This window comes from Phacochoerus africanus, chromosome 4, assembly GCF_016906955.1.
Source record: "Phacochoerus africanus isolate WHEZ1 chromosome 4, ROS_Pafr_v1, whole genome shotgun sequence".
Taxonomy (NCBI): Eukaryota; Metazoa; Chordata; class Mammalia; order Artiodactyla; family Suidae; genus Phacochoerus; species Phacochoerus africanus.
The window spans coordinates 135689305-135704466 of NC_062547.1; the positions used below are offsets into that span (position 1 = coordinate 135689305).

At 51.6% G+C, this 15162-nt stretch overlaps 1 protein-coding gene across 1 annotated transcript in view; it reads right to left on the reverse strand.

The window, feature by feature from the left end:
• The window catches only part of FSTL4 (follistatin like 4), a 416868-nt gene that overhangs the window by 213682 nt on the left and 188024 nt on the right, over positions 1-15162 (reverse strand). The window contains exon 4 of the mRNA XM_047778622.1: positions 1325-1573. Coding sequence (XP_047634578.1) covers positions 1325-1573 — 249 coding nt within the window. The remainder of the gene's footprint in view (positions 1-1324; positions 1574-15162) is intronic.

Here is a 15162-nt window from a genome sequence, read left to right on the forward strand (position 1 = left end):
GCCCTTCCACTGTGAACTCTCCCATCACATGGCCCCCTCACCTGTGAGGGTGAGGCTGGGACTCGGCTCTCTGCTCTGTGCGAGCTGTGACCACACAGAAGCCCTGCTCTGTTGGTGTCGCAAGCACGTGGCAGGGGCGGGGGGGCTCCATTGCAGACCTCGTGCAGCCCACTTGGTGGCTCCTCACCTCCAGTGCCCCCTCCCCAGCTCAGGCAAGTGGGCCTGTGCCCACCTGCCGTCTCACACCGCCTGCTTTACTCCCATGTAGCCATCTGGGTTCAGGAGGGCAAATGTCTCTACGGGCTGTGGCAAGCACCATTCACTGGGGCCACAGGGACATGGGAATTTGCCGTCTAACTCTCACATCTGTGTGCTGCTGACACCTCCTGGGTGCAAGGCCCTGAGCCATGTGCTGAGAATATATTCTTACACGAGGAGCCACAGGCCCTGCCCCCGAGGCTCTTGCCACCTCCGGGGAGCTGGCGCGGCCCTTTTCACTCTAGCCCAGACCAGAGCATGAACTTTTGGCCCCAGCTCCACACACATATTCTGATGTCCACGTCAGAACTTCGTGTCTTGCTCAGAAGTCAGGTCAGGAGACCCCTCGAGGCCACAGCTGCAGTGCCTGCCAAGCTGGGAACCACTGTGCTGAGGTCTCTCTGGCCACACTCTATGCACAGCAAGGCCTCCTGATTCATGAGCCATGGTCCAGAGGGGCCAGTGTGCTCGCTGCCACCACCTGGCAGGGCCCACCCTGCATGAGAGACCTGGGCAGTGCTCTGCGGGCTGGTTCCTACTGCACATGTGCAATGCATCAGCCCAGGCTTAGCGGGGTCCCCCTGGGTTCTGCTCTCCCAGGGGATCTCCTCCAAGGGCACGGGGCTCTGGAGGTGGACATAGCAAACATGAAACGTCACTGCTGCCATCTTGTTAAGGCTTCTGTCTCCCTCTTTCTCTCCTTGCTTTTTAGGGCCACACCTGCGGCAGATGGAGGTTCCCAGGCTAGGGGTCGAAATGGAGCTATAGCTGCTAGCCTACACCAGAGCCACAGCAACATGGAACCCAAGCCACGTCTGCGACCCACACCACAGCTCACGGCAATGCCAGATCCTTAACCCACTGAGTGAGGCCAGGGATCGAACTCACGTCCTCATGGATCCTAGTCAGGTTCATTAACCATTGAGCTGCGATGGGAACTCCCCTTTTTCTCTATTTCTTAAAAAACACATTTAATCTGCAGACTCAGCACCAAGGCGGTTGGTCAGAAAGGCATTAGAAAATCCACGACAAACCCCCAAGCACAGAGGCAGGGAGCCATTCCTACCTTTAAGGAAGCAGTCCTTGCTGTGGGAGACGGCGATCTTCTTCCCCAGCAGGCAGGCAGCACGGTGGAGCTCGCAGTGGTTTTCATACACCCTCCCATCGGAGCCGCACACGGGCACGTAGCTGGGCCTGCAGGCCTCCAGGCACCGGCACTCAGGCTCCCCCGTCTCCCTGCTGAGCGTGCACCTGCTCCCACGGCTGCAGAACATCTTTCCGCAGGAGGCCGGCAGCCCGATGTGGCCGGAAAGTCCTGCCAGGAACACAAACACAGAGGGTCAGCCTCGTGCACTTGGGGTGGGGGGCATGGGCCACATCTATGGCTCCTTCAAGTGAGCAGAGGCTCCATTTGCCTGTGAAACTGAGGCTTCGGGGCTCCCCAGGGAGCCCCTGCCATGCTGCCCAATGGGACGTGGCTGTGGGTGCTGCGAGTAGTGCCCTGCTGTGTAGAGCTGGCTCCTACCAAATACTCCGACACAGCCCCTGCCCATCCTGAGAGCGAGGCGGGAACAGGGGGCCACACGGAAGCAGCCGAGTACCAAAGGGCTCTCCTGATGGAGAGAAGGAGGGCTTTCCAAGGGACCGAGGGCTTGAGCCAAGGCTCCCATGATGGCAGGGCAAGGAGCCTGTGCTGCCTCAGGGAGGAGCCCTGGCATGGGGAGGAGCTTTGTGCAGGCGGGTGGCGGTGGGGGAGGGGAGACAAGGGGTAGCGAGGCGTGGTTCTGCCTCGTTAGACTCAGGCACTGGGGAGCCATTGCAGAGTCTAGGGAGGAAGTGTGGAGGAAGGAGAAAGTAGCACTCTTAAGTGTTCAGGATCGGGGGGCCGTGGGGGGGGGGCAGCCAAGGCAGGGAGCCCCAAGGTTGAGCTTTTTCTCTGGGGAGAATATGATTCACAGGACCCAACAGCACTGGCGGCACCAGCAGCCTCTGTCCACTGCTTAGTCCTTGTAGCACAATGCTGCTGCTGTGGGCAAGAAGGCTGAGACCATGGAAAGAGCAGCTGCCATGCTGCCTTGGGTCTCCCACATGCCGTGTTGCTGTGTGTCTCCTGCATCCATCACACGCCCATAATGATCTCAGGCAGTGGTACCCGGAGCTCACATGCCACCCAGCAGGGCAGCTGGGAGAGGGGCTTCTTGTTGAGAAGGTACACTTCTGTGGAAGCAGCCAACCAACGTGACACTCCTCCAAAGAGTCCAGAAAACTGGACGAGTGCCATGTGCCATTGGTGACCACAGACAGGAAGTTGAGATTTATAAAAGGTCTATCAACACACAAATAATTAAAACGCATGCAGATTTTACGGCCACAGAAGTCTTTGCTTCTAAGTTTTAATTAAATCTCCTTCAAAACGCTGGCAAGACAGAATGGCCCTGGCAGTCAAGACTGAACTTTCAACCTCAACTCCTACCCCATGGGATTAAAATGCCTAAGGGGAACAACAACAAAAAAACCCACAACTTCCTTCTCTTGTTTTTGGTTAGGTCTGCTTTTCATCATTATAGATTTGAAAAGAAAAAAAAATCAGTTATTGGTAGATTAACTGCCTGATTCAATAACTCATTTAAATTCTTCCAGCCTTGGCAAGCTAAGAAATATTGACTTTTTCTTGAATCATAATAAACTAGAAGGTCAAAATATCTCTGAGCAGTGTAAAAGTGCAGATCCTAAGTGGGCATGTGAATTTCTTTTATCCACTTTTCTAACTGTTGGCGTGTCACTGCGAAGGCTCGGTGGCATTCATGGGCCCCAGCTCGCACCCTCCTGTCAAGGCTGAGGGCTCCATTCCCCCTCCCCGTGTTTATGGCTGGTTTGCCACAGAGCGTGTTTGATTAGCATGATTCTCCTGGGTCGTTGGAAAATGGGTTACCCTGGAAAGTGCTGGCGGCTACTGGAAGTAACTAACACAGCTCTAAAAATATCAGCCTTTGTTTCTTTCCCAAGACAAGGCCAGGCCACCAAGCACTGGCACTGTATCACTTTAATAAACTTCCCTGCGTGATGAGAAGGACACCCACGAATTGCCCCATTTTGCAGAAATGGCGCTCGTTTCCGAGCCTCTGGTCTCAGTTCCTGCGTCGGGGCCTCTGCCCTCGCCCGCACTGGGCTCTCTGTCTGCGTAAATCAAATCCTACTCACCCCTGGGGTCGGCTGCCCCCTCTGGTCCCCGGGCCCCTCTCTGAACCCCCTGACCCTGAGAGGGTCTGCCCCTACTCTTTGGCCTCAGGAGGCCCCCCCGGGGGAGGGCCTTGCTCCTCAATCCCCCTCATCCCCCACCACCCTGTACACTGAGGGTTTAAGAAACACAGTAGTTTCAAAGATACCGTCTTTTTTTTTTTTTTTTTTGGCATTACAGCGACTTTATTCAAGCGAAAGTACACTCTCGGAGGCCGAGCGGGCCACCCGTGAGTAGGGACTGGCCCCTCTTTCAATTGGATTTCTTTGCTAGCCCCTTGCTTCGGACCTGAGTGGGAACCCCATTCTTCCCGCCCCTGCCCACAGCGCCTGCGTAAGGGCTGAATGTTGATTGGTCTCTGTGAGGGGCATATTCAGTCCTCTGATTGGCCTTGGGCAGGATACCTCATTTGCATGTGGGATAGGTTATGGGGAAGCTCCCCCACGCAGTCCCTTGATGCTGTACCTGCGCCTGTGCCTATCGGCCCTAGAGAGGCAGGGTGAGGAGTGGGCCGCATCCCTTCCTGAGGAGGGAGCAGGAAGTAGACCAAGGTGCTCAAGGAGGGGCAACGGCATTGCAATGAAAGGGGCGGGTGATGATCAGGGTCTGGGAATGCTTGTCTTGGCCAGAGGCTCAGAGATTCCCATCTTCAGCTCTGTTCTGATGTGCAACCTCCAGGCTAGAGGCTGGGCTGGGATGGGAGGGTGGAGGGGGCTTGGCACACAGTGATCTGCTCAGGGGTGCATCTCCCCTGTCTCCTCCAGCAGGGGAGCCAGAAGGATGGAGGTGTGAAGGGGAGGCAACTGTCCGCGAAGCTGGGCCTTCTCTGAGGTTGAGAGGACTAAAACCTGCGTGGCAGAGCAGGAAGGTGTTAATCCACCATCTAACCCAGCCCAGGCATCAAAGGAGAGCCAGCCGCTGGCGGGGGGGGGGGGGGGGGGGGGGGGGGGGTTGCAGAATCCCCCCTGCTGACCCATCTCCTCCGAGACACCACGCTGCAGCCATCGCCTCTGAGGACAGCACTGTGCATGGCGCCTCGGCTGCCTACGATGGATTAGCCCACGGGTGTGGCTCTGAGGGCCTCCCCCAGGCTGTGCTCCAAGGAGTCAGCGCTAAGGAAACGCTTGTGCAAATCTGTGTTTGCGGAAGATGCCGAGAACCCTCAGGTTCTCTCTGACATGGAAACAGGTGGTTGGCAAATATTTGATTCTTAATTATTTGCAATTAGGACCAAAGGAGCTTGAAAGCCCTGCACCTGTCCTTCTCCGTCTGTGGCCAGCGGGCCCCAAAACAAGCTGAGCCTTTTTTGCGTAGGGGTGGCCAGGGGTCCTGGCCCCGGGGCACAGAGGCACCGGCCAAGCGTGGTTTCGTTAAATGGGCCCCTTGTCGCCACTTCCTCCTTGTTATGAAAACAGAATGAATTTCCCACTCCTACCAGAACAATGATAAAACAGTAATGGGAAAGGTAACCAAGTGAGACTGCCAGCAACTGCCTACAGTATCTACGAGGACGACCATGATGCCTGAAAAAGATAAAATGTGCTTAATTTATAGTCATAAAGAAAGTCGTTTCCCCAGGTGGGAAACTGATCATCTCACCAAATAAGCTGCTTTTCAACCCTAATTAAATTTACTGCACATGGCCAGACATGGGAATTGTTACATGAACGTTATGGTGGCAGGAGAAACAAGTCCATTTGTATCAGTCGGGGCTCAAGCCTCCCTCTGCGATTCAAATGAGGATTCTCCTTTTGACTGCCACACACCCAGGACTGCTAACTCAGGGTGCAGGTGGAGGCCGTGGAGGTTAGCAGGTCGCAGGTGAGCCCACCGACCCCAGGCTGGGGGTCAGAGGGAGAACTGAACAGAGGTGCAAGCCTCCTGCTTGACCAGGAGTGGAAGCTCCTTCCTTGTTCTGTCACCTCTGACCACAGCGCAGAGCATGGACAAGTTGGTTATCACACTGCTTTTCAACGCGGACTCAGACTCAGTCTCTGTAACTGGTTCCTTGGTGCAAAGTGAACCAAGGAGCGCTCCTCTCTCAGGGCTGGTGCCTGAATGGCCCTCGAGGGGAAACTTGTAGGTTTCCACCTTGGGATGCTAAGTGCCCACAGGTGTGTTTGCCCAGGGCATCGTTCCTTGAGAACTTGTCCTTGGCCTACTGATGGGAGTCCCCTCCCCTTATCTGGCCTGGAGAGGTCGTTCAAGGTCTCCGTGGGTGGTACTGCCTAGGCCCCTTCGGGCAGGCCTCAGTCACCCTGCAAAAAGGCTGGGGCCGAAACCCCCACTTCCTTGCCCCACCCCATCCCAAAGCCACAGGGAGGCTTGGCTTGGCTCTAGGTGGCTGCATGCTCTGTAGGGTCCAAGGTGGCCAAGAAGAGGGGGATATGGCTGTGGAAGACCAGAGGTAGCATGCTCAGCCCCAAGAATTAGCTGCCCTGCAGGCTAATAGCTTCCCTGCTGCCTGCTGCGAATCCCTGCCTGGCACAGCAGCGGTCCCCAGCTTCTGCAGACAGAAGGTATTTGTACAGGAATGAAGGGCCCACCTGTTGGCAGACACGGTGCTTTACACACGGATTACATGCTTTATTTTCTGTGCATCAGTACCAATCCCCAGGGAGCTGCGGCCCATATCCTGTGTTGTGGCCAAGTGTTTTAAAGACCTAGAGCGAGGGCTTGCCTCTGGAAGTGTGGTGTGTGTACCGCGGCGTGGCTGCGTGGGCTGCAGCAGCCTGGGGCTGGAGGAGTGGTCCCGGGACTTGTGCCTCCTCTTTCCAAGACAACTTAACTCCCAGACATGCCCAAGGGGGTCCAGGGATAGAGTGGCTGGTAAACTTTGACTCTGTCACTGCAGAGATGACCCAAGTGCCTTGGAAGTGGCTGCAGAATTTGGGTTTGTGCAAAAGAGCCAGCCGGCGCCCCAGGTCCTCAGCCAGAGCACGTCTATATACCAGGCAGGATGGGTGCTAACAACGGGGCACTTTGGGGAGGGCCCCGCTGGCCAGCTCTCCATCTGCCTGTTCATCCGACAAATATTTAAGGAGCATCTCCCATGGGCCAGATCCTATTCTAGGTGCTGGGGACACAAGGCAGACTGGGACACTGTCCTCAGGGCACTTAGAGTGTAGGAAAACACAGACACATACAGACACACACACACAGACCCCCACACACACAGACACACACGACAAACGGGGCCTGGGAAAGGGCTGGGAAGGAGTTAAACAGGCTGCTGCAGTGGGCCGGCTTCAATCTAGAGGTCAAAAACACTTGTTTGAGGTGAGATTTGACTTGAGACCTGAAAGTCAGGGGACAGAGCCCCAAGCCTGGGAGAGCAGCAGCCTGGCGACCCAGAGCCCCGCATGCAGAGCAAGGGGCGGCACAAGGAGAGGCCAGGATGGCTCCTGCGCAGACCTCGCTCGGCCAGAACCAGGCTGTGGTCAATATTGCCACCTTTGCTGTACCTCTGGGGGGTGGGGTGGCTCTGGTTCCCTGGAAACCTCGATGAGCTCCTAGAAGCTGAGTTTGGAGGGAGGCTCCATCCTGGCACCTCCCAGGCTGCTGATGGGGATGAGAGAAGCCCTCCTAGGCTCTTAGCACTGCCCCCCTACCCCCGAGTGGCAACATCCACACCCTCCAGGGGCCCTGGGTGCTATGGCTGCCCTTGCTCCACCTGCGCCCTGCAAAGTCTCGTGCACACTCAAGGGTTGGAAAGAAAATGTGCAACTCCTCCCAGGGAGATGGGATTTCTGCTACCCAGCCGGAAAAGCTGATGCTTCAAGGGACTCCTATTCACAGAGCACATGGTAAAGTCCTGTCACCAAGGCACGCTAAGGGCCAGGCACGTCCCTGATATTTCCACCAGCTCATCTAATCCTCATGTAATCCTCGTAACAGCCCCAGGAAGCAGACACCCAGGCCTCACTCTGAATGTATTTGTGGCACATGTATGTGCCCATTTTATAGACTGGAAAAGAAGAGTCAAGAAGTGATACGCCTATGGTCAGAGGGCAAGTAGGTGGTAGGTGGCATTGCCTGATTTGAATGAGTCCCACTCCAGATCCCTCGGACTTGGGATAATCCACTCAGCCAGGAAGACCACCCCCGCCTCAAGGCATTTGGGCCGGGAGGGTATAGATTTCTAGAATCTGAGTTTCTCCAACATCATGACATAAGCCAACATCAGGAACCCTGGCCTCTAGGCTCTCTGCTGCTCACACAGCCCAAGAACATACAGCTCAGAAGCTGATGGAGCAACTTCTCTGAGGGCTGGAGGTTGTCAGTGTCACAGGAGGGAGCCCTGCTTGGATCTCATCGAATCCCAAAGTCACTCAGCTGTCACGCACAGACAGCTGGCCCGTACCCCCGCCCCACCCCGCCCACCTTCAGTGCCTCCCTGCTCCGCTCCCCTGGCCTCTTCCCCTGAAATGGTTCGGGTGACTGGTGGGTAGACGTGATGTGCTCTCCGTGACCGCACAACACAACCTCAGCCGAGACAACCGTGTGCCTCATGAAAGCAGAACTTTAACCAGCTCGGAAGCACTCGACCGATTTTCCAGGTCCCAAAGCTTAGCAGAAACATATGGTTATCCATCACCAGGAGGTACCATAACTGGTATGGATGGCTCATGATCCTAAATTCAGCTCTGACAAACTGGCCTCAAAACACGTCCCTAAGTCAAAGGAAGGATGGGAGACGGACAGCTCTCGGTGGGCTCTCACTCTGCCTAAGGAGTTCGATTCTAACCAACTCAGCAGCAAGCCAAAGCACAGACTAGGATGCTACACCGGTCCAATGGCCCCAGGCAGGGCTTCCGGAGGTGGTTAGTTGCAGTCGGAAATGAAGACCTTAGATGCCCACGTACACTTTCCAAAGTGTTTGTTTGATGAGAACAAGGGGAGCAAGCGTTAAAGATTTACCCAACTCAGTAACGAGGGACCTGCAAGAGCATGAGGCTGGTTCAAAGGAAGGCTGGAGGAGGTCTGGGGCATTGGAGAGAGAAGGTGGGGCGAGCCGGCCAGGAGGGGCACACACCTGGGGGATGACCTAAGGGCAAGGACACTATAGCCATTGGGGGTAAGTTTTTTCCACCAGAAAAAAATAAGTTCACATCCTTCCTGGAAACAAATCTGTAACTGCATAGCCCGGGCCTTTAATCAACACAAAATAGTGAGCTGAGCAAAGATGTAACTCCCCAGCACGGATCAGTAGACACTTTTGGGTGGGCCTGTTAAAAATGTTCCAAAGTGATCCTGGGAGATCTTGTCACCCTCCCTCTGCCTAATTCCCAAGTTTTGGATAATTTTCCTGATGACACAGAGTGCCTACAGTGACATATGTCATCAGAGTCCTTGTTGCCTCTCTGGGGCCTCTCCTTCCTCTGGAGCTCCCAGACTCTCAAAGACCCCAGAAGAGAGGAAGCGAGACCCCAACCCTCTGAGCTCAACTCTGCTGAATTCTCCCGTGGGAAAGGCACCGGGCAGGGAGCTGGAGGAGGAACTGGAGTTGCCTGCGTATGTGCGGACACGGCTCTGCTTCCCCTTGTGCGGCTCTGCTTCCCCTTGTGCGTGCTGCGTCTAGACCCACCCTAGGGCTCATGTGAACCCATAACCGAACCCCCGTGTGGTTTAAAGCAACACATGGATGAACCTCACACTGACCCAGCCCCGGGCTCCCCGCCCTGTTAGCGGTGTGGTTCCAGGCTAGTTGCCTACTTGCCCACCTAAAAGTGAGGGTAACAGTAGTTTGTCCTTGACAGGGCTGAGGATTAAACAAGATAATTCACACGAAGGGCGTGGCACCCAGGAAGTGCTTCATGGAGGCATTTGGAATTACCGAGAGGTTCAATGAAGAGGACGGAAAAAAGGCCATTTGGTTTTACTGACGTAAGTGTACACAGCGTGGGCTAGTTACCGTCTTCAGGAGGCCTGCCTTCATGAGAAGGGGAATATATTTATATCAAAAGTATTCCCTGGTTATTTTTATTTTTATGTAATTAATTCATTAATTAATTAGCTTTATAGGGCCACACCCTCGGTATATGGAACTTCCCAGGCTAGGGGTCTAATTGGAGCTGCAGCGGCCGGTCTACACCCCAGCCACAGCAATGCAGGATCTGAACCCCGAATGCGACCTACACCACAGCTCATGGCAATTCCTTCATGCACAGAGCGAGGCCAGGGATCCAACCTGCGTCCTCATGGATGCTAGTCAGGTTCCTCTCCGCTGAGCCACCACGGGAACTCCCAAGCATCCCCTGGTTTTAAAATGCAGACTTAGAATAGCACACGCTTTGTCATATCTTTAGGAAAGGCTTCCCTTGCAGTTTCCCTTATATCAGGAATTTGCTTGACCCGTGTACAGCCTGCCCAGCTTCCAGGGGAATCCAAAATCACACACTTTCAGGGCACAGTGACCAACTGGCCTCTAGCCCAAACTCTTCAGGCTCTACCCATCCCCTCAGGGTCTCTGACCTGCCGGGTGAGCCCCAGAGCTCAGTTTCAGAGGCCACCACAACCTGGGCCCTGGTCCTGCCGATGTCACCCCCCCACCTACCTCCATCAGTCCTGGTGCTTCTCTTCCCTCTGGGAGCCCTTTGCACTGCTCTGTCATCTCTCCCACTGTATCATAGGATGACAGGAAAGCTGCCCAACTCGTGATTTCCAGAGCTTTCTCCCTGAGGCCTCCTGTGGGCATGTTCCACTTAGAAGCAGCCTGGAGCTTTGTCCAGTGGCTTGCCAGCACCTAGCACGTCTTGCCCTAATGGGGGGACCTTCTGCTTCTGCTGTGACTGAAGAGGCCCCTTCCCAGAGTGGACCCCGACCTATCCCCTGACTTTTATCAATAGAAAAACTTTAGTCAAAAAAACCCATTTAACCAGAGACGTAAGAAAATAATGAGAAAAAGGAAAACAGTAATAATAATTTAGCCATTCAACAAAGTCAAGGACCTTCGGTTTTCCAAAGACTATAATATTTGGAGCCATGTCCTTGGAGCTGTTTGGCAGGTGCTGAAGCCCCCGCTGGGTAGAGGAAGTCAACTGGATGCCACCCACAAGCATGTAGACCCCAGACCAGTTGGAACCCGGAGGCTGATGATGCTGCCTGCCAGTGACATTACCACCCACCAATCAGGAAAATGTCCATGAACTTATCTCATCTGCTCCTCAAACACTGGGAAACTCACCCTCCAAGGGGGGCATGGTCCTTGAGGCACTAGCCTGCTGTGTTCCCCTCTTTGCCTGGTAATTAAAGCTGTTTTTGTTTTTTTTTTCCCTGTTTCCTCCAACTCTATCTCTGCATTTTTCTCTCTCTCTTTCTTTCTTTTTTTCTTTTCAGGGCCACAACCTCAGCATATGGAGGTTCCCAGTCTAGGGGTTGAATTGGAGCTACAGTTGCCGGCCCACACCACAGCCACAACACAGGATGCAAGCCAAGTCTGTGACCTATATACCACAGCTCACGACAACGCCGGATCCTTAACCCACTGAGTGGTGCCAGGGATCGAACCCGCATTCTAATGGATCCTAGTTGAGTTCATTAACCGCTGAGCCATGAAGAGAACTCCTGTCTCTGCATTTCTCTTTGGCGTCAGGGTACAGAGGTAGCTGATATTTCAGCAACACTGTGGCTCCCCAGACAGGAGAGCAGGCCCTGGTGCGGGGCCCTGGGTGCCAGACTTCATAGCCGCTCAGAGCTCCAGGGTCAGGCAGGACCAGGGGGGGGGGTCTCTCTGGTTTCAGGACAAGAACCAGGTTCCGCTTCTTATGGCCAGAGCTTGGCACAGGGCCTGCCACAGAGCAGGCTGGGGAAGATGCCAGGTAAAATATGGAATCTGGCTAGCACACTGCAGAGACCCTCGACGGCAGGCTAGAGAGCTGAGCGATGAGAAATGAAGGCTTCTGAAGAAACACACAGAGGGACACGACGAGTGGTAGTGTGTGGAGGCCGTGGGCAGCGTTAGGGTGGGAGACTAGAGACTTGGGTTCTCTCTGGCCTCCACAAAGCACGTCAATCTCACCCCTGAGCCTTTGTTTCCTTCTTGGTAACGGGAGGGGCTTGTTCAGAAATTCCTTGATTCTGAAACATAAGCTCACGTCTGTGAGGTGAGGGTGCCCAGGAGAGCCTGTGCTTTCACGTGAACATCTTTAGGCTGTAATAACGCGCTAACAAGCCCTTCTTTTCCGTTTTGCCTCTATTCACCTATGGAGTTATCTCAGCTGCCCTATGAAGGGTTATTCCAGAGACATTCTTGGGAAAAAAGCCGCAGAGAAATGTGACACTCAATAGGTGTTTTGCCCTTGGGAGACTTCCTTTTCCAAAATAGCTTTGTTTTAGAGCACGTCCTCCCATTCCCACCCCTAAGTTCCGGTTCTTTGCCTGAAGCCTCTCCAGGTTGCATCTGTCTTTTTGTCTTCTTCTCTGCCACCAGAGCCCTCAGGTGTCCTCCTGGTACCAAGCTCCCTTGTCACTTTCCCTAGCTGTTCAGGGCTCCCAGCATCTTCCAGCTTTCAGGGGCCAGGTTTCACTGTTCTCGGTGGGTCTTCACTCTCTCACTGATGCCTCATTACGTGGGTTTGTTCCTGCTTCTCTACCAGCTCATGATTCAAGGCCGTGACACCTCGGGCTGCCTCCAATTATTTGCAGGATTATTACGGCGATGCACAGCGTGAGCCACCAGGATGCTCCTGGAAACTTGAGACTTATGAGTGTGGAGGGTATGTGGTGAAATCCTTCTAGGGTCCTTTACCTGCTGTATAAGTGCTGCTTCCAAGTCGACATGTTACCTTGGCAGAGCACCTGTCATTGGTGTATCTTACAACCAGAGAGACTAATATGTGCTTCTTGATTATTCTTGTCAAGATAAAAAGATGGAGCTCAATGAACGTATCTAATATTAGCACAGAAAAATGTAGTATCTTCTAATCAGAAGGGTGTCAGTTTCTCCTTTCCAAGGTCTGCCCTTTTCTCTCAGTGGGATTAGCAGCCATAAAAACAGGAGCTGGAAAATGTCCAATAAAGCTTAAGAAATAGTACCAAGTAGATAATGTTGTATCTCCTCTGATTTGCATGAGCCCAGTAGCTGCTGAGGCTCAGGCAGGTGGGCCTAAGGGCTCAGGGAGGCTGGCTTTCCTGGCCTAATGGGTGGGATGGGCCTGCTCTTTCCCTGAGACTAGGGGGACACATGCTGACCACAGAGCAGGAGGCTTCCTTCATGGGTCTCCGCAGTCCTGGCCACCTCTATGCTCCCACACAGAGGCCCTCAAGACTACAGGGGCCTGGTCGTGAGACCACGACTGCATGTTGGCATTTCAGTATCTGAACTTGAGCTCCAGGGAGCAGGCCGTGGACCATAAGCATCTACATTAGGGGGTCCAGCCTCCGGGGGGAGGAAGAACCACAGAATTAGAGTTATTGGAGGAGAAGGATGACAACCTCAGTGGAGCCAACCAAATGCAAAACACCAGGAGAACTGCGTACTGTGCAAAGAGGGTTTCAAGAGAGTCATGGTTCTTGAACTAAAAAGAAAATCAGAGGATTTTTAAGAACAGAATTGTCCATATTGACAGGCAAACTAGTCACGTCCGAGATCAAGTAGAGTATATATCGCAAAGCCCAGAGCAAAACTAGGAAAAAGAGGTTCTAAAATACAGCAGTCATGCCAAACAAAAACTTTGAGGAGCAAAGCATAGAGGAAAACGTCTCAATATGTCCTCTTAAATGGCCAATCGCTGTTTCAATTGAAATCGGGAGCTAGACATGGATACTTGCCATCACCATTTTTATTCAAAAAGGAAGTATAGTAAGACAAGAAAATGAAATGCTAGTACAGATTTGGAAAAGGCAACTGACAATGATCTCTTTTGGCTGACTGTATATCTGTACACTTAGAAAACCAAGAGACTCTAGTGAAAAAATAGGAACATTTTAAGTGAATTATGATGAGGTGGTTGGACAGATGATAAATATGTCAAAATTCACCATTCTTCTCTTCATTAGAAAAATAATTAGAAATAGAAAATGGAAAACAGTCCGCTCATAATAATGGTAAAACCATAAAATATTTATGAATAAATTTAACAAGGAAGCCATAGGACTGATATGAAAAAGACTATAAAATCTTATTGAAGGTCATAAAATAAGATTTGAACAAATGCAAAGACATTTCTTATTCTTGCTGGGAAGACATTACCATAAATTTACAAATTTAATGCAGTCCTTTGGGACGTGGATAAAACAATCTCAAGAAGTTCATTTGGAAGAATAAGTGCCCCCAGATAACTGAGAAAAACAAGAGAAAGAGTAGTGGAGGGGGAACGTGCCTTTCCAGATGTCGGAACATCAAACTGGAAAGCTGCTGTGATCAAATCAATAAGATAACGACCGAGGAACAGACAGATCAATGGCCACAGAGGTGGCAATGAAAGAGAAGAGAGGGTCCAGAAATAAATCCCCGTGTATCTGAAAATGCGATACGTGGCAAGAGTAGCTACTGCATTAGGAAAATGACAATCATTTGACGAATGCTGCTGGGGCACCTGGTGATCCACCTGGAAGAAAATAACATCAGCTCCCTAGTTCACACCACATCAAAGTCAAATTAAAATAACTGCAGATGTTTAAGTTATTCTTGTTAAATAATGAGTAGGTATAAAAAATACTTAAATACTCTGCAGACAGCCCAAGGGTGACGCAATAAACAATTGTGTACTCATCTACCCATTTCAAGAGAGAGGCCATTTAAAGACAACAGTTTCATGGGTTTCGAATTTCTCTGAATTCCCCCCTCCAACTCTGTTCGCTGGTTTCCACTCAGAGGTAAATAGTATTCTGAATTTTGTGTTTATTATTATTTTGATTTTCTTTGTAGTTTGAGCTCATCTTTGTATTTCTATGCAACATATTGCTTTTTCTTACATGTTTCTGAACTTTATAGAAATGAATCCTGCTGTATTTGTTTACCCGAGAGTTACCTCTTTTGCTCCTGCTCTATGGTTTGTTTCATCCCCATCTTTGCATAGACCTGAAGTTCATTCTTTTTACTGATGGAGCCCCATTATTTACACATTCTGCATTCCTACTAGGTTGCTGATTGCCTTTTGCCACGGTCCTCTTCCTATTTTGTTTCCTTACTTTAGATCGAATACTTCCCTTTTCATTTTTTTTCCCCTTCTGCTCACATACAAATTAAATATAACTCTTTTTATTCTTCTACTCTTAATTCCATCAATTAAAAATTATGTAATTAATCCAAAATCTAAAGGTAACCAATAAATTTAAGCTCCACATGAAGAACCTCAGAGCACATGAACTCCACTCACTACTTTTCTGACCTAAATATATGATAACAGTATATATTCATTCTGTCTTTATTCATCATAATTCCTTCTCATGCCTCAAATGCTCTTAGGTATGTGTGTCGAAAATATTCATCTTACCCTCATTTTAAAGAGTCACTTATGTTGTGGAATTACTTCTATGTTTAAAGATCTTCCTCTCAGCTCAATAAACATTTTACTCCCCTGCTCTTTGGCTTCCATGGTTGTGGAGATGTCAGGTGACATCCTTTTCACTTGGTAGGTAATCTCTCTTTTCTCTTTGGATAGTTGGAAGATCTTCTCTTCAGTTTTCTGCAGTTTCTCTATGATGTAAGCATGCATATCTCT